At 41.9% G+C, this 26,048-nt stretch overlaps 1 protein-coding gene across 1 annotated transcript; it reads left to right on the forward strand.

Annotated features, from left to right (window-relative positions):
• Positions 1–534: 534 nt before the first annotated feature.
• ahrrb (aryl hydrocarbon receptor repressor b) lies at positions 535–25,683 on the forward strand. Its single transcript, XM_014140471.3, has 8 exons — positions 535–596; positions 1,814–1,995; positions 19,453–19,586; positions 20,659–20,748; positions 22,339–22,474; positions 22,802–22,935; positions 23,201–23,403; positions 23,758–25,683. The coding sequence occupies exons 1-8, from the start codon at positions 535–537 to the stop codon at positions 24,803–24,805; spliced, it is 1,989 nt and encodes a 662-aa protein (XP_013995946.3). The 3' UTR covers positions 24,806–25,683.
• Positions 25,684–26,048: the final 365 nt, after the last annotated feature.

Consider the following 26,048-nt stretch of genomic DNA (forward strand, 5'->3'; position numbering starts at 1 on the left):
AATAGTTTAGTTTAAAAAAAAAAAACTTTATTCACAAATTGTACATTTACGGGGCTCTAGACGGTTGATGACTGCCTATTAACTTGGATTTGCAAATTGATTGGAACAGCCTTTAGGTGAGTTGTTACATTTGAATACAATATGTAAGCTAGTAGATGTGTTAACTTCACTATTTTATCAGCAAAGGTAATTTCACTTGAATCGATGGTTTACTATGCCTGCGCTTAGGCTACTACACATTACACTTTTCAACGCTATTATGCCATTGGTCCCGAAATGTAAACAAAGGTACGCAGGTTGATGCGTATATTGTGAAATAACGGGATGCTAAATTCGTTTTTTCATTGTGGCACAACTTGCCGTTGTTTATTGTGATAGATGAATGAATAAATATTAAACACTAATCAGTATTGTAGCTTGAAGGGGACTTGTAGAATTATATTTTAATTGTCGACCTCTTTATCGTAATATGCCCTTTGTGTAAGTGTTGTCTTCGTGAGACCGGTAATGTATTCATGTTAATTGACTCAGATGATGATTCCACCTGGGGACTGCTTATATGCCGGGAGGAAGAGAAGGAAGCCTATCCAAAAACAGTTGAGTACCACTACCAGATATTGTCACTTATGTATTGAATGTTTTATTTTATTTGATAAATTAAATCATCATTGACCTATCTTATCAAGCTATATCATTGGAATAATGCAACCATATTTCTCATCTGTTGCACACTACTGATCATGAATGAATGATTCTAATTGACATGTGCAAAACTGGTGCAAAAGTGACTTGTTACATTCAATAATATATTTTTTTTAAATGTATTTATCTAGGCAAGTCAGTTAAGAACAAATTGTTATTTCCAATGATGGCCTACCAGAAGGCAAAAGGCCTCCTGTGGGGATGGGGGCTGGGATAAAAAAAATATATAATAAAAATATAGGACATAACACACATCACAACAAGAGATACCACAACACTACATAAAGAGAGACCTAAGACGACGACATGGCATGGCAGCAACACATGACAACACAATAGTAGTCATGAGTTCTTAGAATCAACCTATTTGATTTTAGTAGTTCATCTCACATGAAATGCATACCTGTTGATTACATGTGCAAACTAAAATATATTCTACAATGACAACCTTGTTCATAGTCTGGCATTGATAGATATTCCACACATTTGTAAATTAATTGACCAAAATAATTTATGTTCAAACATAAGCTACAATTTAAACAGAGCATCAAACCCAAAAGCATTCATTGTTATATTGTGTTTATTTCCAAGGGTATTTGGTTACACTTTGAATTGTGGTGCTAATACCATGTATTTACATTGTTATTACATTGGCGAGTAAGATTTGGTACAGTACACCTATTATACCAGTTTATTTGATATAGTTCATTTTCAACTGTGAGCATTTGTCTCTTCAGCATTATCCTGTTGAAGGACCTGCAAGCTACAGCTACAGAGATTTCCCCTCTTCATTATTTAGTCATTATTGTTTTGTTTACTTTTTACTCAAGGAATGTACTGTTTCTCAGACCCCACAGACCACCCCTGACCTTTCTCAAAATATCCCCTTAGACATGATACAGGTTCCAATAACAATTGATTAATATACCAGAGGAGACCAAATGGGATTGAAATGTCATTAATGCATGCTTGCTTATTGAATAAACCAGTCATCATTGGGGCAATAGCACTGTATTTTTGGCCTCAGGAGATTGATCTAATACTTCCTAGATTGTTACTTTTTCATAACATCAATTAACCTTGCTAAATTATTTGGCTCTATATCCGACAGAAAACAGACAGCGGCCAGCCAGAAGACCAACCCATCTAAGAGGCACCGTGACCGTCTGAATGCAGAGCTGGACCGGCTGGCCAGTCTCCTACCCTTCACCCCAGACATCATCTCCAAACTGGACAAGCTCTCAGTGCTGCGTCTCAGCGTCAGCTACCTCCGGGTCAAAAGCTTCTTTCAAGGTACGGACAGCACAGCGTCCCTATGTGGTGCAGTTGCACCCTATACAGTCTCTCGTGACAGCAGTTACACCTTATCGTGACAGCGAGCATGTGGGATTTGCCCCTGAATGCTAAGATTACAACTTATAGTGTAGTATGAAAATGATTTATTTTTACTGCAGGAACTGTTGTATATTAGATGTCACACTATATGGTGCACTAGTATACATTCTATATCATATGCATACAGTACTGTGCAATTCATTATCACAACCTTACAAAGTTTATTTGTTTTTATAATGAAAATATTGGTTTATACACTTGAGGTGCATCACATCCACTGTGCTGCCACACTTATTTTACCCTAGTGCTGCTTCCCTGCCATGAAGCTATAATTCTGTTAACATTATTAATGAGAACATTTAGACAACATTTTAGACAACATTGAGACAGCTGAAAGAATGTTATTTATCATACATGGATCAAAGTAGAAGGCTGGTATGAATCATCAGGCTGGGTGTAACACATTCAGACAGCTAGATAGATAAGAGCTGAAGTTTCTGAAGTAGTGCTGAACTAGGTTCAACATGTGCTCTACTGTTTATCTCATGGACCGCTACAGCAGGCAAGACATCACGAGCCTATTGATGTTTTCACCACGCACACTCCTACCTCTCTCCTACTTTTCTACGTATTTGACAAGGTTTATTACGTTGAGAAAAATGAAAATGGAAAACATGACCAAACAGAGATTTTACCCATGCATGACACCACTGTGGCACCCTTGATCATTCAACCAGTTTGTAATGGATCTACGTGCCTGGTAGCCTATATGAACTATTGCAATATACTTATTTATATGTTGGTTAAATGTACCTTATTTTTTTCTGTGTCATTTCCAGTCCCTTCTGTAATTAAATATGGTAGGTCAAGGTGGTGTTGCAACATGTGTTAAGTTAATTTGATTATCTGATTCAGAACAGGTTTTGACTCAAATGGACACATGTCAAATGAGGTGTCAGCCATCAGCTATTTATGTCTTCTTTGCAATATACTGTACATCTTTATAGCTTTGAATTGCATCAAAGGCAAAGCTCAAACTGGAGGTAGCTTACCTGTTTTGAATATCGAAAAGGATAGATATGCTTTCTAATGAAGGAAATTAGTAGCTCTGCTCTTTTCACTACTATCAGTAGCTACAAACTTAAAGTAATTGTATTGTCCAATTGAAATCTCCCATCTACAGTTACAGCACAACAGAAAACAAATATTAAAGCATTTTCCTTCATTAGAGATGTAATGAGCTTGTCTCTTTCTGTGGGTATCTTTGCATGAATAGTCTCACGTCAATAATTGCGTAGATTGGCACTGCACAACGAAAGGCGTGAGTGGCAGACCCCAAACCACCAAATATTTTGTTCCAACAAGGGCAAGCTGAGAGCACAGCATGCAGCAGAGCGAAATCCTTTGTTTTCCCAACACTATTGTTGGACTGTTGTCGGGCACAATTACGCTCAAATTTGATCACCCAGAACTTAACTCCCCGAGTTGATCACCAAGTCTGATTTTTTGACCCCTGGATAAGACTAAACGAAGCACTACAAATATTGGTTAAGATTTGACCCTCAAACACAAGAATATATTCCAGTTTCAACAGGTGGTTGTTTTTTATAGGTCTTCAGCACCCTACAAACCTTCAAGTTTAGAGCAGATGTTATTTACAACTACAGGCAATGAGACAATGCTGTAGCTGTTACACCACTAACACAGGATGTGTGCCAGAACTGTGGTTTTCTTGTTTTTCAGTCATCTCTCATTTTGTGTGCTATTTGCTAAGTACATTTGTGAATAATCTGATGACGTATCTCATTCAGCTGACACAGTGTATGAGTAAGGAGGATCGATGCTGTTCTTTTAAAGGATACTGTATAAGGATATTTTATAAACTGGCTGGTTTGAGCCCTGACTGCTGATTGGCTGACAGCCGTGGTATATCAGACCGTATTCCACGGGAATGATGAAACATTTATTTTTATTGCTCAAATTACGTTAGTAACCAGTTTATAATAGCAATAAGGCACCTCAGGGATTTGTGTTATATGGCTATATAACCCTCCCCCCCAGGCCTTATTGCTTAAATATATGCAATTTAGCAGACACTTTGATCCAAAGCGACTTAGTCATGTGTGCATACATTTTTATGTATGGGTGTTCCCAGCGGGAATCGTAAGTCCCATGCTCTTCCGACATAGCCACACAGGAGCATAATAACGCTGTAAACCCCTATGGCCTTATGAATGGGTGTGCAGTACAAGTTGTGCCATGTACTGTTCCTCCTTTTTGTCAGCGGCTGTGGTTCCCCTTGCCAGGTTCCGTTCATCAGGCCCATTTAGATATCACGCACTCTTGTACGGTCTTCACTGCTGATCGCAATAAGCTCACAGAGTGGTTAATAGGATTGAGGCATGCACTTCACTTCATTGCATTGAGCTCAATTATAAAAGGGCAGGTAAAGTGATGGGGTGGCAGGTAGCCTAGCGGTTAAGAGCATTGGGCCAGTAGCCGAAAGGTCACTGGTTTGAATCCCTGAGCATGGGATGTGCCCTTGCGCATGGCACCTTAACATAAATGCTCCTGTAAGTCGTTCCGGATAAGAGCGCCTGCTAAATGACTAAAACTTCAATATAAAACGATAGAACTAATACAAACTACACGGCTCACTATGGTTTGAGGTACGTGTCCTTACAGGTAGGATCACAGTGTCAATGGTAAATAATACCATGGTTCTGATACTGCCTGTTGCACATTCATCATGAAAAGGCTTCTCTTTGAAGTGATCAGACAAGAATAGGATGTGATGTATTCATAAGAATCCCCAAAAGTCCATAGAAATCATGTCATTTTCCATGCTGCCTGTTCCTAAAGTGTTACCTGAAGCTTAATGTGTGCTGAGCGTCTTGTCAGCGCCAGCTAACTTGCCTGTTTGATTTCTATGAGCCGACATGACAGTGTATTTCTGTGGAATACAGAGTAACGGAGGAAAAGATCATGAAAGATATTAGGAAGCTGTGATGTGCTCCAGCACATGAGGGAGTAATTGTGCACTAGTGAAAGTGTCAGGGAAGGCATAGTCAGATCAGAGAGTTAATGAATGCTCCACTTTCTCCCGAGTGCATCGCGTGACTGCTCCCCGGCAAGGCCCGGGGCCGCCCTCAGGGCTCATTGTAATGCACAAGAAAGAAAGGTATGTATCAAGTGCACTATGCCACAATGTTGGGTTTTATAGATCAGATTTGCTTGGTCGGAATCTTGATGACTTCACATGACACGAGGAGGAGGCTGTGTGTGAATATGAATGCTGGATTTCAAATGTGATTATTTTCTGATTTTGTTTATGATCTATCACGTATTGTAAACACAATTTGAATTAGTTATAATCAAATCAAATAATAATTATATACTGTACCTAAAATGTTGAATCAGAGCCGACTTTCAGGGAATTATATCCCAGATGTGGCCAAATTAAGTAATTAAAATGAAGCTAATCCGAGCTAATGTATTTGAGACGCTGCCAGGTGAGTGGATTTGACCACGTGAAAGCAAGAGAGGTAGACTGGGTAATCGTCCATAACCTTTAAATGCTCTTCTGGAAACGCACTGTATGTACAGAGTGATTGTCTTCATAGGGAAATGCAGAAAAGGTTCTAGGGTTGATTTAATGACATTGAAAGTGATGAGTGACAAAGGTTTTGAAATGTTATACAGTTGGTACAAAGAGAGGCAAATTATGATGTACCATTGAGAAAGCATTACTTTAATGTAAAACCTTTTGGTGTAAGTATTGTAAATTCTTTGAATTGTGCTGTTTCACAGTGCAGTCTGGCTACAGTTCCATATTTCCCATTCCAGTTACATGCAGTGTTTATCATCAAGGGGCTAAAATGGACACAGTAAACAGAAGAGGTCTTGAGTTCTCCCATCTCCATGTTTACTGGGTGCTTTGAGTATAATTTTGAAATTGGCCCTCGGAGGGCAGAGTGTTACACTGCTGTTCGGCAGCTGCAAAACCTTCTCTGGCAGATTTCCTTCAGCTTGCGTGCAGAACGGGGAAATTCCAGTTCCCCCTTGTTTCTAGTCATCATGTTTGAATAGACTGTTTTTCAATAAGGATCAGAAACATTCCTTCCAATGGATCCAAGCAATTAACTCCTGATTCTAATACGGGCCAGGATAATTTACAATCATATAGATTTTCTCATCCCATTTGTTATTACACTTAATCCAGAAAGCTATTGTTCCCTTCATTTGTTTTTAGAAAAAGGGTACAATTAATTTAGCTTGTTCTGTTTGTACCACATCATAATTACTATCATTAAAAACGATTGATCTCATTCTTTACAGATGTCATATGATATCATATAGTATGTACAGTATGTTTGATCCAGTGAATGTCTTTTTTGTATGCTTACTGCTTTTCACTGATATTCAGTCACCAGATTATCGGTTAAAGTGTTCAATCAGCTCAAAGGCGACGTTCACGGAGCGAAAATATATACTGATTTATCTGCACGCAATAGCGTGAGGTAGTGACCCCAATATGTCATAAGGCAGGGGAACTACTCTTGGTCTTATTGCACAGAGACTGCAGTGCTAACTGATTTGGCACAAGCCCTTTTTGTCTAAACTGTGATTTTTAACGTGACATCAGATCATAAAAAACATTCCATCAACTTAATCTCTAATCTCACTCTTTTAAAAAGCATTTTCACCACTGATATTGTGATGCAATTTGGCATGATAACAATGACAGCTGCAAGACAACAAATGTGTTAATGGGGTCCCGTGTGGCTCAGTTGGTAGAGCATGGTGTTTGCAACGCCAGGGTTGTGGGTTCGTTTCCCACGGGGGACCAGTACGGAGAAAAAAAAAGATAAAAAAATGTATGAAATGTATGCATTCATTACTGTAAGTCGCTCTGGATAAGAGCGTCTGCTAAATGACTAAAATGTAAAATGTTAATGGAAACAGACAAATAGACAAATGTTCAAAAGTGAAGATGACAGGGGTTGATAATCTGTAATAGCATACAGTAGTAGCATACATTACCATCTTCAGGGCTTCTAGTGCTACAACGGACATGCTTTTCTACAACAACAAATCCAACTGCTTTTCGGACTAGTCACTCTACCACTTGTCACTTCATATAAAACACTATTGACTCAAGAATGTAATCTCTCATCCCCCCACAAAGGCTATTGTCACCAAATTATTTTCATGTGAACTCGCACTCCAAGCTTTGTCTATAGCAGCACCGTCGTTGATCATCAATGCACTAGACACGATCTCATGGCACAACATAGCTAGCACACACAGCCCTGGTCACGCAGGTCCATAAGAAAAGACAGACTGTTTATTAATGATCCCCCCTCTCTTTTAATCTAGGGGTTAGAACTAAGACGATAGCTAAACCTTTCACCAGCTCTGGCGCCCTCGTGAGACAGACGCACAATTGCTTCCATCAGCTTGAGTGTCACTTTGGCCTGTAACCTAATTGGTGTTGGAAGAGCTACCATTACTAGGGATACGTTGTCCATCTGCAGACTGCAGGACAGCACCATATGTATAGACGTGAACAAACCCCTGAAAACTGAAAGATAAGATCTCGGACTGGGGATTAGTGGTCTAAAGAGGGTTTAGGCAGTAACAATTGAGTTGAATTAATTTGTTAATGAAGCTTTTAAATTAGGCAGGCATATTATTTCATAGGATGTAGTTTCAACATGGCTGTGAAAGTAAGTAGTCTTATTTAGATTTCAGATTTCGCTCCTCAAGTAACTTTACTGATGTTTATATAGGCTACTCTTTATTTTGGAGATTTGTTTATTGATTTAACCTTTTATTTAACTATCCAAGTCAGTTAAGAACAAATTCTTATTTACAATGATGGCCAAATCCTAACCCGGATGACGCTGGGCCAATTGTGCACCACCCTATGGGACTCCAAATCAATGTTGTAGTACAGCCTGGAATTGAACCAGGGTCTGTAGTGACGCCTCTAGCACTGAGGTGCAGTGCTTTAGACCGCTGCGCCACTTTTCTTGAGATTCCCAGTGATTTATCCTCTCCTCTGCAGCTTATTTATCCTCTCCTCTGCACCTTACACTGACCCTCTGAAGACTTGCATTACTGTAGTAGCTACTCACAGTAATGTCAATCAGCAAGGGTGAAATGTTGCAGGTTGACATTTATTGGGATGAGTCTAGTCCTGTAGGCAGAACTGAGTGATTTCCGCTATATGGGCCAGCTGCAAAGTCAAAATTGGATATATTGTAAAAATGAAGGAAAAAAAATGTAAGGTTATGTTTAGGTTTAAAATCCGATTTTACAACTTTGTGTCTGTGCCAGCTAGTGACCACTGCAGAGCTGCCTCCAGAACAAGATTCATGACGAAAGACACTAACCTACAAATCAGTCCTAGAAATGAAAACCTACTCCCTGCCTCTCATCTAGTTCACCTCACAAAACCCAGTGAAAAAAAAATACAAGTACAAGAGGTGAAAATGTTTGCTCTTAGAGCAATTGAGGAGGAAAACCGCACCGTGTTAGTAACAGTAGAGCCCTCCTGAAACAGGTAAGTACTGTAACTACTTGTGACTGAGGAAGGACTTTTAGCCTCTTAGGAAATCGGCACACTGTCTCTTTAAGAGGCTCTTCGTGTAGTAGTGGTGTAGTTAAGCTCACCAGCCGAGCTGTTGCGTGACTGCAGCAGACTGGGTTCTGACCTCAGAAACGGTTATGAAAACGATCTGTAGATCAGTGCAACGAGTAGAAGACCAGCTCTGCAGAAATGAGTGACCCTTATTGCCTTTACAGCACTACAGAGAGACCAGGACATATGTTTTTACAGATGTTAAGATTGATTCACATACCCAGTCTAGAGGTGGTATGGAGCAGGAAGCTCCATTGACTTCAATGTGAGTTATTATACTGTACCTTCCCTATAAGCTTTCTATGACATTTATAGCGTAGTTAAGTCAGAGTTTAGAAGGTTGATATATTTATTTGGTGTCCTTGATGTCATTATTTCGTATACGTATTACCCCTCCATAGCCACCCAGACCTTTGTGCTTTGTGTAGTACTGCTGTATACATGCTCCAAGCCAATGAAATTAAAGAATTAAAGGCTCTGGTCTGAATGCATTAGTCATGGCATTGCTTATGCTTGGCAGCTGCATATTCCTCTTGTCTCATTCACTTCTCTACCTCATTACTCTACTGGCAGATGTGTTTTAGAGAGAAATGCTCGTGGGTAATTGTTATTAGCCTACATTTGCTGGTTTGTATGACAATCTTTTGAGATAAATCTTGCTGTTTTATACTTACAACTGGGTCTGACAAGACAGTGTGACAAGGTCAATTGAATGGTATTAGTCAATATGCGGAGGGAGAAATCCTGTGTATTCTGCACCAGGATCAGGGAACTCCCGTTATACATGGGACACCACTCTGACATGTTTGCAAAGGTAGCCCCATTACCACCAGACAAAATGGCGATTAGGCACAGTATCTGTATTGGCTGGCAATGACAATGAAAGGTACACATTGCTACAGTATATTAGTAGAACACTGCTTCTATGGTATTATGTAAAGGGTTGTTTATTCTACATGGACCTGTTCCTACATTTGAAAGTTAGCAAAACACTTAGTTTAGAATATCTACATAAATTCAACAATTACATTTTGCTCATATTAATCTGTAGGCTATTGACCTATTCAAAGATCATTTGCTGTCATTTGATTGCTGTTTTGTTTCATATTGTGTTTGATTGTTGCGTTGCTGTAATCAGGGCACCCTTGTGAATAAGACCCTGGTATCAATGAGAGTGTCAAATTTGGTTAACACAAAATGTAATGGCTTATTTGCTGCGTGTGGCCTATTTGATCAAATAGATGTTTCATAATGCTTAAGTTGTTACAAGTGTACTGAATGCCCCCACCTGATCTTGCCTCCTCCCGGTATAGCTAGGGCTTTTTAGTCTCAAACACCCGTGACCTTTGAATGCGTTGGGGGCGATGAAACAACAGAGCCCTACTCAATGAAGGGACGCAAAGTGGAGCTTGGCAAAAGGGGGCATGATTTGTTGACATTATTGTAATCCACACCCATCCTTAACTTACTCGTTGTGACGCACTGAGATTCTAAACTCTGTTTTAGACAAGTCTGACTTCATACCAAAATTATTTTATTTATACTTTTTGGTCAATTTTGATACTAGAATAAAGGTTTCTGACTCAAATCGATGCCACATAAGCCATTTTCAAGAGATTAGTTGGTTTCAGGGGCAGTCGCTCTTTAAAGGTCAGTGGGTTTATGTTGGATTTGATTAAATGCCCAGTGCAGTCAACAATATGATTTTCCTGTGATTTATATACACTGAGTGTACAAAACATTAGGAACACCTATTTCTATGACATAAATTGATTAGGTGAAAGCTATGATCCTTTAGTGATATCACCTGTTAAATCCACTTCAATCAGTTTAGATGAAGGGAAGGAGACCGGTTAAATAAGGATTTTTAAGCCTTGAGACAATTTAGTCATGGATTGTGTATGTGTGCCATTCAGAGGGTGAATGGGCAAGACAAAAAATGTTTGTGCCTTTGAACGGGATTTGGTAGTAGGTGCCAGGTGTACCAGTTTTTGTGTCAAGAAATGCAACACTGCTGTTTTTTTTTCACTCAACAGAGGTTGGAATAATATTGTGAAAATTATGATAAAGCCCTTTTAGATAAGAGCTGTTTGAAAAGACTGCCTGAAATTATAGCCTGTTTGGGTGGGATGGAGATTTGGGCTGCCTGGTGACATCACCAGTTAGTTCAGTTTCCCCCTCCCCACTCAGACCACTTCCAGACAGTCCAAACAAAATTGCTTGAAAAACTGTTTTAGTTTCTTTTTGACAATTTTAATTGAAAACAATCACAGTAAGGTACTTACCCAGGAATTATTTCATGTTGAGGTAAAAACTGCTGCATTGGACCTTTAATGCAAGGTGGGACAAACACATTCTACTCCACCACGGCTTGGTTTTTTGTGTGCTCAGTTTTATTTTGCATGCAGGCAACCATACAGAACATCACATAAACCAAGATTGGTATTAAGATTATTTTCGGCTCTTCTTTATGACTCCCATGATGTCACTTGGCTTTTATGCAATCTGCTCTATGGCTAAATTGCTGTCTCTCAAACATAAAACCTATAACAATGGCATTATAAATAGTTAATGGAACAACTACGAGGGCCTGCTGGCCTGGAATTCTGAAGACTGATTTGGAAAGTGGAATGGAATTGAGGGTATATAATTTGGGTAATTGTACTCATAGTTGGTTGGCTATAGCTCAAAATCTGATTACATAAGCAAATGAGATCGCTAATAGTTCCAAAACCTACAAAGGCATTATTTTGGGAGTAGGTGTCCGTTGCTCTCCTTGACTCATTGTCAGTGGATTAAAATGATTGCCTTGAATCCAGAATTGAGAGTTTTTTCCCCCTTCAAAGGTTGGAGGTAAAGAGTTATGATGGTCAATGTTAGTCCAATCACCATGGTTCCTGAGATTGGTTTGTAATTCTCATGTTTTTAATATTACAAAAATATGTTTTATAAAAAGATCATGAACCAGAGCATTTGGCAGTCTTTCCATTCCCGCCGACACCATTTCCCCTGCATAAACACACATCTGGTTGTAAATTTAACGTTGACTGTCTGTCAGGGGAGTGTCTGGGTTTGGCTGAGGAGCGTCGCTGGGGGCTCTTGGCTGGGGAGCGTCGCTGGGGGCTCTTGGCTGAGGAGCGTCGCTGGGGGCTCTTGGCTGGGGAGCGTCGCTGGGGGCTCCTGGCTGGGGAGCGTCGCTGGGGGCTCCTGGCTGGGGAGCGTCGCTGGGGGCTCCTGGCTGGGGAGCGTCGCTGGGGGCTCCTGGCTGGGGAGCGTCGCTGGGGGCTCCTGACTGGGGAGCGTCGCTGGGGGCCACGGGCTGAGGAGCGTCGCTGGAGGTCCGATGCGTGGGACTGGCATAGGTGGCGCCAGACTGGTAACACGCACCTCAGGTCGAGTGCGGGGAGCAGGCACAGGACGTACTGGGCTATGGAGGCGCACTGGAGGGACAGTGCGAGGAGCAGGAATCGATCTCACCGGACTGGGGAGACGCACTAAGGGCCGAGTGCTCACTGCAGGCACTGGCTGTACCGGGTTATGGATGCGCACTGAAAGGAGAGTGCGAGGAGCAGGCACAGGACATACTGGACTATGGAGGTGCACTGGAGGGAGAGTGTGAGGAGCAGGCACAGGACGTACTGGGCCGCGGATGCGCACTGGAGGTCTGGAGCGTATGGCTTGCACAACCCGCCTTGGCTGGATGCTCAACTCAGCTCGACAACTGCAGGGTGCGGGCACAGATTGCACCGGCCTGTGAATGCGCCCTAACAACACAGTGTGCATCACCGCACAACACGGTGCCTGCCCTGTCACTTGCTCTCCACAGTAAGCACAGGGAGTTGGCTCAGGTCTCCACCCTGACTCTGCCAAACTTCCCATGTGCCCCCCCAAAAGGTTTTTGGGAATGCCTCTCGTGCTTCCTTCGTTGCCTTGCCTGTTGATCTCGTCGCTGTATTTCCCTCGCTGCTTCCACCTGTTCCCATGGGAGGCGATCCATTCCGGCCTGGATTTCCTCCCACGTCCAGGATCCTTTTCCCTCCAGTATGTCCTCCCATGTCCACGACTCCCACTGCTCCATTCCACGCTGCTTGGTCCTTTGTTGGTGGGTTATTCTGTCATGGATGTTTGAAGGAGCGGACCAAAATGCAGCGTGTTCGTAGTTCCACATCATTTATTAAACGTGAAACTGAATGCAATACACTTAAATACTTGAAAACGTAAAAACAACAAACCATGACGCAGAGATGACAACACACTACTCAAAAGGTAATAACCCACAAACAACAATGAGAAAAACCCCTACTTAAATATGATCTCTAATCAGAGGCAATGAGGATCAGCTGCCTCCAATTAGAGATCAACCCCAAACAATCCCAACATAGAAATAGAAAACTAAAACTTAAACATAGAAATAGAAAACACAGAACAACCCAAAACACCCCCTGTCACGCCCTGCCCTACTCTACTATAGAAAATGACATCTTACTTGGGTCAGGACGTGACAATGTGTATTTGGAACCAACCTTTTTCTGTGGGGAAAAATATTATTTTCAACCACAAATTCAGATACTGTTGAAATTAACAATGAACTATGCAACTCTTCAGTTCAGCGACATTACTTAGTGGTCCTCTTTGAGTATTTTTACAATAACCTGTAGGAATTTTATTTGACAGTTGCTGAACTGTCCTCACTATTACAACAACGGCTCTATAACTGAAAACATTCTTGTTGTATTTTACTCTTTATTTAAAAAGATGCAGCATTTGGATGTGCAGCATGCCCCTATAGTAACGAAGCTTGGTTTATGGAACTTTTGTTTTCATTTGTTCCGTGGCAATGCGTGAAGTAGCAGACATCTGCTTTCCTTTTAGACGACAGATTTCAAGATTCTCTCCACCGTGTTTTTCCAGTCAAGCACTGAAAGCTGCACTGGCTCCAGTCAGTGGATTGCGTGTAAATTACAGTATGTATATGTGTGTGTATATGAGCCATTGTCTGCTGTGAAATTCTCCCCATTTGGGCTCGGAAACACAGCACAGGCGTTGAGTGTCATGAGGGTGACAGATTAAAACGTCTGAACACTGTTGGGTCTGTCACACCGCAGGCTTTTAACCTGAAGTCTTCAGGCCTCATTGACCCTGTCAGGGCCTGTTGTGGAGTGATGCTGCACACCACAGAAAAGTGTTGGGATGTTACTGAAAGAGAGCACGCTCAGAGCCAGGCGGGAGGAGAGCAGGAGCGGGAGCCGCCAGAACCCCCCTCACGCAATGCCTGGGATTCCGTGCAGGTGAAGGATTTACACAGCACGCTTTGGGAATCCCACAGCTTCACACTCTCTTCCCCTCCTTTTACCTCCTAATTCCCTGCTCTGTTATTTTCTGTTCCCCTCCCCATTCTTGATAGGAAGTATTTACTCAGCTGACACAAAACAGGTGAAATCACACCCACACATTCTTCTGTTTCTCTCACACTGGTACAGCAGAGGCAATAGTCATGCAATGATGTGGCTTGCTATCTCTTTTTTTTTCTTCACTCTCTATTTCTTTCCTCTTTGACTTATTCCCATAGAACAAAACACTTTTGAGTTTCCAAATCCCCTATTCTTATATCACCAGGTAGCTTTGAGTTATTATGGGGTGTTAGCTCAGGTCAGCAATGACATAGTTGAAGCTAGTGGGGAAGGGGTCCGTTGTGTGATGGTAGACAATAGGATTCCTCTGCTACTCAGCAAACCGCTCAGACAATCTTACAACCGCTTCAATGTTCATGTATAAAGGATGGTATTGTTTTTCAGACACAGTCAACGTGTCATCAAGTCCTGGCACAGAAACTGTGGGATCCAAGCGTGCTTTTAACATCTTTAAATGGGTTGTTTGTATTCTCATATTTTCTAGTTTGACCTCAACAGTTTCACCATGTTAACATTCAGCTGAATTAAGTCCGGTCCACTAATAACAATGCCTTCATTTTTATGGTCTGTGGACAATTTACTTTGTCCTCTTTTGTTTCTGGTGAGAGTCTGCCAGTATAGCAGCAGTGACCACCCCATGTCAATAGTCACCAGAGGGACATTTTGGCAACTAAGAGTACAACATCCAGCCATAGATATTGTACCTCTTAAGACTGTGTTAATATTGGAGCTTCCTAACACAAGTGCATCATTAGTTTTCCTGCTATTTCCTCCAAGGCAGCATCACATCAACATTAACATGGATGCTATTGCTAGCTACAGTCATTTGACTTACAGTACCCCTCAAAGGTTTGGACACTCCTACTCATTCAAGGGTTTTTCTTTATTTTGTATTATTTTCTACATCGTAGAATAACAGTGACGACATCAAAACTATGAAATAACACATATGTAATCATGTAGTAACCAAAAAAGGGTTAAACAAATCAAAATATATTTTATATTTGAGATTCATCAAAGTAGCCACCCTTTGCTTTGATGACAACTTTGCACACTCTTGGCATGCTCTTAACCAGCTTCATGAGGTAGTCACCTGGAATGTATTTCAATTAACAGGTGTGCCTTGTTAAAAGTTAATTTGTGGAATTGATTTCCTTCTTAATGCGTTTGAGGCAATCAGTTGTGTTGTGACAAGGTAGGGGTGGTATACAGAAGATAGCCATATTTGGTAAAATACGAAGTCCATATTATGGCAAGAACTGATCAAAAAACCAAAGAGAAATGACAGTCCATCATTACTTTAAGACATGAAGGTCAGTCAATCTGGAACATTTCAAGAACTTTGACCATTTCTAAAAGTGCAGTCGCAAAAACCATCAAGCGTTATGATGAAACTGGCTCTCATGAGGACCACCACAGGAAAGGAAGACCCAGAGTTATCTCTGCTGCAGAGGGTAAGTTCATTAGCGTTACCAGCCTCAGAAATTGCAGCCCAAATAAATGCTTCACAGAGTTCAAGTAACAGACACATCTCAACATCAGCTGTTCAGAGGAGACTGCGTGAATCAGGCCTTCATGGTCGAATTGCTGCAAAGAAACCACTGCTAAAGGACACCAATAAGAAGAAGAGACTTGCTTGCGCCAAGAAACATGAGCAATGGACATTAGACCAGTGGAAATCTGTCCTTTTGGTCTGATGAGTCCAAATTTGCGATTTTTGGTTCCAACCGCTGTCTCTTTGTGAGACGCAGAGTAGGTGAACGGATGATCTCTGCATGGACGAGGTGGTGTGATGGTGTGGGGGTGCTTTGCTGTTGACACTGATTTATTTAGAATTCAAGGCACACTTCACCAGCATGGCTACTGCAGCATTCTGCAATGATACGCTATCCCATCTGGTTTGCACTTAATGGGACTATCATTTGTTTTTCAACAGGACAATGACCCAACACATGGCCAGGCTGTGTAAAGGCTATTTAACCAAGAAGGAGAGTGATGGAGTGCTGCATCAGATGACCTGGCCTCCACAATCACCCGACCTCAACCCAATTGAGATGGTTTGGGATGAGTTGGACCGCAGAGTGAAGGAAAAGCAGCCAACATGTGCTCAGTATATGTGGGAACTCCTTCAATACTTTTGGAAAAGCATTCCAGGTGAAGCTGATTGAGAGAATGCCAAGAGTGTGCAAAGCTGTCATCAAGGCAAAGGGTGGCTACTTTGAAGAATCTCAAATATAAAATATATTTAGATTTATTTAAGTAGATGTTTCCAAACTTTTGATTGGAACTGTATATGTCACGCTATTCTGAAGTCCTAAGCAGTGGTTGCCTGCCCGTGCCCACTCCCCACAGCCTGGGAGTGTTGGACAGAACAGATGGAATGGCTGGTGATGTGAGTGGTGGTAGGTAATTGTTGGCTTGCCACTTGCCACTGCTTGACTCCATCTCCAGTCGTTCATTCCTTCCCCTCCACAGCTACACATCCCTTCTTTCCTCTCTCTCTCCCTCCTCCTCTAGCAGGTGTATGCCTTTGCCTCTGCCTGATTGCTGGGTGGGTGGGATGTTCTGTGGCCTTTAAGGTGATCTGTAGTGGTGGTGGATGCTGGGATCCATTCAGCAGCAACCCCACCCCTCCTACCCCAACCCCCACGCACCACTCCCAGATTCCCCCTTCAGGCTTGCGTGATGAAAGCTGCCGTTTGTATTGATGATGGTGAGCCAAACCTCCAACTAGAGCACGTGATAATGAAATCATGCCCTGGATTAGCGTGCTGATTCGCCCTGCAACCGATCCCATGAGGAATCCTTGCGATGAGTCAGATTTCCATGGACTGTGGAGGGAACATTCATTAGAAATACCGTGTCACAGGCAGACCGATGAAGTCAACTCTATCTGCTTGAATCACGCCATGAGACGAGCTATAGAGAGAATAAACTACGTGGAGTAGAGGGAATAGCATCCAGGCGATTCAATGTCACAGTCAATTTGGGTGTACTTTCAAAAGCTTCAGTCTCCTGATGAAGAGTGATTGGTGCTGTGATGTGGTTATGAACCAGAGCCACTTTAGTGGATTCCATTGTAAATACATCAGTGTATTAAGAACTAGCGAGCACACCATGTACTCTTCCGTTGATGGTAATAGGTCCATTTTGGGCATACCTAGTTAACTAGTATGGCTCCTCTCCATCTCATGTAACAATGCGTGAGTGTACCTTTGACAAAGATCACTCTCTCCATATGATCCATTTGATCATACTTATTGTATACAGTCACATGCAGTGCTTAGTGTTCATCTCATACAAGCTGCTGAATAAAACATCTAGAACAGATCCAGTAGATACTCATCACAAGCCTCTGAAGGAAGAGTACAGTAAACGTGATTAAAGAACGAAACGTCATCTGAATGATTTATGCCTTGCCCTTGCTGTGACTGTGAGGACAACAGAAGCAAATATGAATGACTCATTGTGTGTTTGAGGGCAAGTGTATTAAAGGAAGCTTGTGTTTACATTTCACTGGATCAGCTGTGATTGAGGCGTAATGATCATTGACTGTAACAATGGCACTTCTCCCATTGAGTTCCTGTGGTCAGTTCAAGCAGTTTGTCTGAATGTGGAAATGTCAAACCAGTGGTAATCTAACTGGACATATTGTGCAAACAATTTTCTCTTGTTTTCACTGGTTCTTCCAGATGAGGCTCAGATGCTTTGTACTGTATGTGGTATCATTATCTTAGGAAGGACAAAGATGTGCGTGCTCTTCATCATTGCCCTTATGTAAGTTGTGACCTCTGTGTTGTAAGTGAGCATTAACATCCATTGTGAGTGGGAATGATATTGAATGTGCTTTCTATGAAACATACCAAGTTGTCAGTAGTAATTCCCAGCAAAGCATATGCTGGCTGTTTCCGACCAATAGGGAATGGCTGGAAGAGGAGTTGTTGGCACGATTGCGATTAATACTATTCTGGGTTTTTTCATATCATCCCCGGAGGTGTGTGTGTGTCTGCCACCAAGCGTGTGTGTGTTAGCTCATGTTCGTGCATGTGTTTGTGGGTGTCTCCATTAGCTCACTCCTAAAAGTGGAAATAATACAATTGATAGAGTGCATTTCCATGTTATCCATGCTTTCACCAATGCAGTTGTCATGGCATGCAGTATAGGCTGTTGATGCTAAAAGGTATATCAACATAAGGACATGATGTTTGTACAATTCCATATGGAATAATGCCATGGATTTCCCGCAGTCTTAGTTATTACCTTGACAGCGTATGTTTGTATGTGATACTATACATATAAATGTAACTGCATGCATTATTTATCCCATCTACTAGGTATGTTGTTTCAGTTGCATTGTGGGCCTTATGTTTAGGCAGAGAATTCTGTGAAAGTTAGGTGTCATCAATATTTAACCGCTGTAGGTATTATGAAATTCTTTGTAGGCTAATATAGCTTGCCACCTTACATGCAATGGCTTGAACAGGCGCCAGACCACTGTTAGGGATATGGAGGAGATTGACAGACGTTTTAGTTGCGTGACAGTGTCACCTCAGCCAGCCAGCTCCTACTCCCTTGCTTTTTCTCTCCCCCTCTCTCTCTATCCATTTCTCCCTTCCTCCCTCTGGTGATCCTGACTTGGATTTCCTGGTTTAGTCATGGAGGGGGCAGCCAGGGAGCCAGGAGGGTGGGAATACGCTAATAAGGTGGCTCGGGGCCAATTTCCCGCCCATTTTCCTCCCCGACCCCCTCGTGCCGCTGGTGAATATACTGTATCTTTGTGCTGTGAACACACAAAGGCTGTCAGACAGCAGGGACTCTCACACGCACTCTGGCCACAGTCACTTCTGCTCTGTGCTCTCCCTCCCTGGCCAACCGGAAGATGCCACAGCACAGGGAAGCAGCAGAGCGGACCAGGAGCAGGGGCAGCCTGGTACTGTACTGCCTCTCTCTCCTCTGTGGTTCCCAGGGAGACAGGTGTAAACACTGCCTCTCTCTGGACACAGAATGTAGGAGCCACACACCATTTAATCATAGCTTGAAGAAAAAGGGAGATGGGAAATGATGCTGTAAAAAAGTTAAATACTTCATCAACTGAAAATATGAACCCTTTAGGAACATGTCACCACAGTGTGTGTGTGTACTGTACTGCCTCTCTCTCACTCTCTGTGTGTGCATCTTGCAGTAATGAGTTCATATCAGTATGAATTGAAATCTGAATTGTGAGAATTGTTCTTTTGGAATGGAGAATGTTACCTTTTAAATGTACCCTAATCGACCGATTACTTATCATACACTCCACATCTACAGTAGTAAACCTGTTAGTCCCTTGAAAGTTTTGTCTTTTTTTCTCACATCCAGCCATCCAGGAGAAGCCATGCAGAAAGCACATCATGGAGCCACCTGTGAACCACCAAGATACCAGGAAAGAGAGCCTGTCCATGGGGACCCCGGGGACCAGCAGCAGCATGGTGGAGAGTGACCTCTTACTGGAGGTGAGACAGAGTGGAGCAGAAGTGTCAGGTTGTGGTTTGTCCTCCCAAGAGATCACCGATGAGAGTACTGATACGGCTGGAAAACAGAAAGGAATGGGACATCGTAGTCTTGTGCCCAATTGGTGAAAGACTAACAAACCATAAATACAACATGCTCATTAAACAGAATTAAAAGCAGTCTGCCCTGACTGTGTTTTTTCTTAAAAGACACAATAAATAAAATTGTTGAATGAAAAAGGACACAAAGTTGAATTTAGCCACATTGATTATTTGAGGTTCAGAACATGTCTTGATGATATCGTGGCACAAAAGTGGAGCTGCTTGGATGATGAGTAAGACCAACCCTCAGCCCTCCCTGTCTCTGAATACCCCTCCTCCCCAAACCTCCGCCCTCCCCGAACTCCTGCCCTCCCCTCCCACAATAGCGTGACACCAAAGCAGCCGACCATGATGCTGCTGAATGAAGATGGTGACACGGTTAGGTCAGTATCACACCAGAGAGTGGGAAAAGAGGGCCCAGCTGACCTGGGCTGACTTGAATTAGACCGGAGGTGACAGGGCCTGCCAAGGAGCAGGCCAGAGTCACGACAATGTCAAACACAACAGCTCCAGCACCAGCCAACACATGGAAGTCAATGAGGAACTCTGTGTGTTGTTTCCTCCCGTTCTCCCCGTTTTTCTCTTCCAATCAGGAGGCATGAAGAGAATATTTTGTATGTTTCATTCCGATATCCATTCATTATCGGAAATAGTGATGTTTTATCAAAAACATGTATCAACAAACTACTCATCAATCAAGTGCAACTGAAGTTCGTCCCCTGTGTGTTCTTAGTACATACATACAGTATGAATGACATTTATTATTTAAGTTTTAAGGCAAACAAAATGTTGACTTTGGTAATACTGAAAGTTTTGGAAAAGTATAAGAAATACAGAAGACAAATATACAGAACATTTTCTGATTCAATTAAGAGGTGATATCCTGAATTCATGCTCAGGCATTTAACATTACTGTTAATGCCGTTGTGTTGTGTATTAATTAACATGTGGGCCTGCCTCTTGTCTCTTCTAGTCCCTGACTGGGTTTGCTTTGGTGGTGAGTACAGACGGGTTGATCTTCTACACCTCCACCTCCATTGTTGACTACTTGGGCTTTCATCAGGTATGTTTCAATCACACCTTGTATTCTCAAAGTCATGATAAATCAGAATTCACTTTGTTATTGAGGGTCAATGATCAATCAAGCTGTAATAAAGGTAGTTGAAATACAGTACCATTGTACAAGCCTTTCATAGAAAATGACATTCTGTGGAAACGTTATACAGCCTTGTAAACTGTTTTATAGTAAACCACCAACAAAAGAAAACAAAACAAAATGTACATAGAATTGTTTTTTAATACAAGGCCATGCCCTTTTAGTAATTAAATGAAACAAAACAGATATCAAACTGTGGTTGTATAAAAGATTCATATGACCATCCATGTCAAAAGTTGAAAATAGCCAATTGCGTAGTTCACTGGAGTTTAACAACTATTTTTTTGTTCTAGAAGCAAACAGAGTTGGAACTTTTCCATTTAATTTACTTTGCAAGTTTGTAACTGAATAGCTTTCTATTAGGCCTAATTAAAGCTGGGGTTTTAAGATGGGAAGGAGACTAAAGAGACAGTTGATCGTTCCTCTGATGGGAATTGAGATGGTGTTGCTGTGTGTTCAACAAACGGGGTGCTTCACAGGGCAAGTGTTCAAAGCGTTGCATGCAAAAGAAGCGGATATTATGGGAAGGTTGAATATTTTAGTGTTAGTCTGTCGTTTTATGAACAGAGGGTATAGCTGAGATGGAAAAAAGAGAGGAATTACGAGTGTGGGGTTGCAGGGTTTTTCATCAGGATAGTGTTGCGTCTGTCCTCGTGCAAGCAGCTCTGGTGTCACGCAAAGCACAAACAAGGCAGTGAGGAGGGCCGCCCATCATCCCACCGACTGAGGAGAGGGGAGGCCGGTATCTATATTATACATGCAAACTGCAGGGAGTCATAACTCATTACTCACCGATTCAACTGTTGTCACCAATTACCCTGCTGTGATACACATTGTATACAAGTCATTACTTAATGCTTTCACTATTTACTCCTCAGTTTTATTGATTTAAGTCATAATTTATAGATCTTTGACTGGCAAACAGTTAAACAAAGCAGTTTGAAATGTTTCAATCACACCTTGTATTCTCAAAGTCATGATAAATCAGAATTCACTTTGTTATTGAGGGTCATAATTTATAATAATGATGATAGCACAGTTACAAAATCTTTATACATTCTGACTTTCCGTTTCACATCTAAGCTTTTCTTCTACAAAAACAATTATTTGGAAAAAAAAGTTTATGCCATGTTTAGAATCAAGATCTCCCACATAGAGGGAGGGATGCTGATTGAACCGAGTCAGTCACAGAAGGTCCTCCCTCCCTCCCACACCCTCCTGGTCAGCGGTGGGAAACCGAAAAACCGAAGCGTTAAGTTCTCAGTGGGCTCACTGCAGGCTGACACTTGCGGTGTCTGTCTAGAAACCTCCATGGCGTCTGACCATAGATGTGTTTCACCCGACCGTGACACAGGTTAAGTGGGGAGGTCAATGCGTTGACCAAACACAATGGACGGGTAACTGTGGGGTTTAATTGGTTGGAGGGCTGAATGTTTGATGACTCGTTTCTCCTCCGTTCCTCCCCGTCTCCTCCCCTCTGCCTCTTCTCCTCCGTAGACGGATGTGATGCACCAGAATGTTTTTGATTATATCCATGTGGAGGAGCGGCAGGAGTTCAGAAGACAACTCCACTGGGCCATGAACCCCGGGACCCAGGGGGCCTCCCTGGACCAGCACTCAGCCACAGGAACTGGTGTGTAGATCATTACTATCAACAGAACCTTTGTCACTCTGTGGAACTGCTAAAGGATGCAGGAAAGCCCCTCATCATCACATGCAACTTGTCATTTACATTAGTTTCCATTCATGACCATTTTGTAGAGGGACAAAGGGATTAGTACATTAGTTGCTGTATACAAGACACAGAAAGAAAGAAAGGATACTGTATTTTATTTGTAATTTGCAATACTATCTTAAAACCCCTCACTGTAATATTGGTGGTTAGAAGACCAAAACAAATTTAAAGTAGGGCATTTATTACATAGGTTGTACTAACAGAAATGCTGTGGCTGTCCTGTAGGTGATGACTTTGTGATGAGCAGTCTCTTCCACGCCCAGGAGCCTGATGGTGTTCCTCTAGAGCGCACCTCCTTCCTCACTCGCTGTTTCATTTCCCGTGTCCGTTGCTTGCTGGACAGCACCTCAGGCTTCCTGGTGAGTGAGTACCTCGGCTCACACAAGTACCTGACAATATCGTTTTACAAACGGCATTAACCGTTATGCTCCACACAGTATGAAGTCAGTTCTGATTTGTGGGCGTTCTATTCAGTAATGTATGTGCACTTTCTCCTTGGGGGTCTAGGTTAGGTTACTGTTACTGTGAAGCACAAATACTGTGAAGATATCTGTTGACATAAAAAGGGCTTTATAGTTCACTTTGATTGATTGATTGATTAGTTGATTGATGAATGTTTGGCAGAGCATGCAGTTCCAGGGCAGCCTGAAGTTCCTGCAGGGCCAGAAGAAGAAGACAGACTCTGGGGAGCTGCTGCCCCCCCAGCTAGCCCTGTTCTGTGTGGCCGTGCCCCTCATGATGCCCTTCATCACAGAGCTGAAGATGAAGAGCATGACGATCAGGAACAAGAATAAGGGCCCCGTCATCCCCACACCAGATAAGCACAGGTAAGCAGTACTGTGGGAGTGGTGAGCATGGGGAGAGCTGAGCAGTGAGCATTCTTTTTTAAATACTGTGTGTCTGTCTATATCATGGTTTTACTAAACACTTTTTGAAGGAGCCAGCCATGTACACCCTTTAGTTTACAATCAATTTACAATTTAAGACACAGGTTTATTACAGCATCAGTTTCAGAATCCAATCACTAGGTATGCAGAATTCAGGCAAATTACTACTTCATACTGTAAATGTACACAACTAAAAGATTATATGATGCATAAATGACCATGGATATATTTTCCTTAGCCATTTTCCTAAATAAGGGAATGCTGTCTGTAATATCTTTGTTTGTGTTCCCACAGTGACAAAAGGCATCGCTCCACCAGAGGTTCATGTGACAGCAGTGACTTACTGCTTCTGAATTGGTCCAGCAGCTCAACCAGAGATCCCTGCCACTACACCCCATGGACACCCCTCTCCAAAGACGGCATCAGGTATAGGAACAATGGTTACTACACCCAGGAGGAGCCCATCAACTTCTGCCTGTCTTCCATGGGTGGTGGGCCCAAAGCTCAGAGCGTGAATCATCCATGGAACATCCGCACCGGGCCCACCATAAGAAAGGACCCCAGCAGCAGCTACATACCAGGCAGACAAAGCCAGTACAACAACCTGGGGAAGTCTGGAGCTTACAGGATGTCTCCAGGATATCATGCTAAAAGACAGGATGCCTCTCAGAACAAACTGTATGGAGGCCTCCACAGCCCAGAAGTGGAGAGCTTCTGTGAGGACGGCATGAAGGCAGACAACAACTACATTGGCGGCCATCTTGACTGTTACAATGGCATGGTGTTGCCTGAGACAGCCATAAAGACAGAGCAGGATTCTGACTCTGAGAACGGTTGCAACATCTACAGCATGCCCCACAACGGAGCCTGGGTGGGGAACGAGAAGCGCTACAGCATGGGCTACTCAGAAGAACCACAGGTGAAGTCAGAGGCTGACTACTACGACCAATACACCACCTGCCAAAGGAACAAGTCCAGCATGAGCCCAACGCTCAACGGATACCACAAATACTTATATCCAGTGGGGAGCAGGGCTCAGAAGGATCATAGGATACCTCACTCAGACCCTCTGTGTAGCAGTCAGGGAGCAAACTGTATGGACAGCAATGTATATGGGAATGGTACTGTGGAGCATAAAGGCTACATGCAGCAAGACAACAAACTGAACTACAAGTTCAGGAATCATCTGGTCCACTCTATAAAGAGGGAACCCATGGACTCACCTCCTTGGTCTGACAATGGACATGACATTAGACAAATACCCCTGCAGAGAAATATGATTCACAACTGTGCATTGACTGATATTGTACACAAACCAAACCCATATATCTACATGCAATGAGGTCAATGGAAAATCTCATAAACCATCTGGGCACCACCTTGCTTCTTTATTGTATTGATGCATAATATGGCAGGGTGGGTAGTTATTTATACTCAACTCAGGTAATCAACAGTGTTACAAAGCGAAAATATATGGACGCAAGGAGAAGTGTTTTTATAAGGACTTTGTACATAAGACACACAAGATAAATATAACTTTTTTCAGATTTACAGTACCAGTCAAAAGTTTGGACACCTACTAATTCCAGGGTTTTTCTTTCTTTTTTACATTGTAGAATAATAGTGAGGACATCAAAACTATGAAAGAACACATATGGAATCATGTAGTAACCAAAAAAGTGTTAAACAAATCAAAATAGATTTTAGATTTTAGATTCTTCAAAGTAGCCACCCTTTGCCTTGATGACAGCTTTGCACACTCTTGGCATTCTCTCAACCAGCTTCATGAGGTAGTCACCTGGATTGCATTTCAATTAACAGGTGTTGCTTGTTAAAAGTGAATTTAATTAATTATTCTTTGATAGGTTGAATTCATGTATTATTTTAACAGTGAGTTTGTCATTTGTGTTTTAAAGACAGTGTTATAAATCGAGATTTAACAAAGCGTCACTTAACAGCTATTTACACAGATTAATGTCTAAGATGGTATTTGAACATAATAATGTCCAAATGTATTGCACAGCAATACTGTTAATTTATGTTCGTGGTCCATTGTTATGTTTTTGTAAAATTGTAGTACATTCAAAAGAAATGTTAGGAACTGTAGTTCTGTTTTATGAAGCCAATGTTTTATTATATTTTGAAAAGATTGAAAAAAATACAGTATGTTAAATTATGACATGTTCCCTTACATATTCCCTAGCTGCACAGCTGCAAAATTTATACAGCATTCCATTATGCCGTTTTTAAAATAAATAAAAAATCTGTAAATTAATTTATTTCTTTCAAAACTATTCTACAAATTGTAATAATTTAATTGCAGACTTGTTTCTAAACAACTTTTGGTAACACTTTTTATTGTGTATTTTTTATTACTGGTCTGAAAATTGACCAGCCCTTCTGGCATTTGCCCAGATGGCCAGTCCAACCGACATGAGTGTAACAATAAAAGATTTGTAGTGATACAGTGTAACAATGAATAAATACAACAGCCTACTTGTTGCACTGTAGGCTACATTTTTCAGGAAGGATTACAGTCATACACATGTTTCAGATATCAATTAAATTCAATAGGCATCTAACAT

The sequence above is a fragment of the Salmo salar genome, chromosome 14 (assembly GCF_965601325.2).
Source record: "Salmo salar chromosome 14, fSalSal1, whole genome shotgun sequence".
Taxonomy (NCBI): Eukaryota; Metazoa; Chordata; class Actinopteri; order Salmoniformes; family Salmonidae; genus Salmo; species Salmo salar.

Bases quoted from the DNA above. Each gene is read 5' to 3' on its own strand.
- ahrrb (XM_014140471.3), top strand. From the start codon at position 535: ATGATTCCACCTGGGGACTGCTTATATGCCGGGAGGAAGAGAAGGAAG. The intron at 1,996-19,452 runs GTACGGACAGCA...TCTCACATCCAG, and splicing joins GGTCAAAAGCTTCTTTCAAG to CCATCCAGGAGAAGCCATGC. The intron at 20,749-22,338 runs GTATGTTTCAAT...TCTCCTCCGTAG, and splicing joins ACTACTTGGGCTTTCATCAG to ACGGATGTGATGCACCAGAA.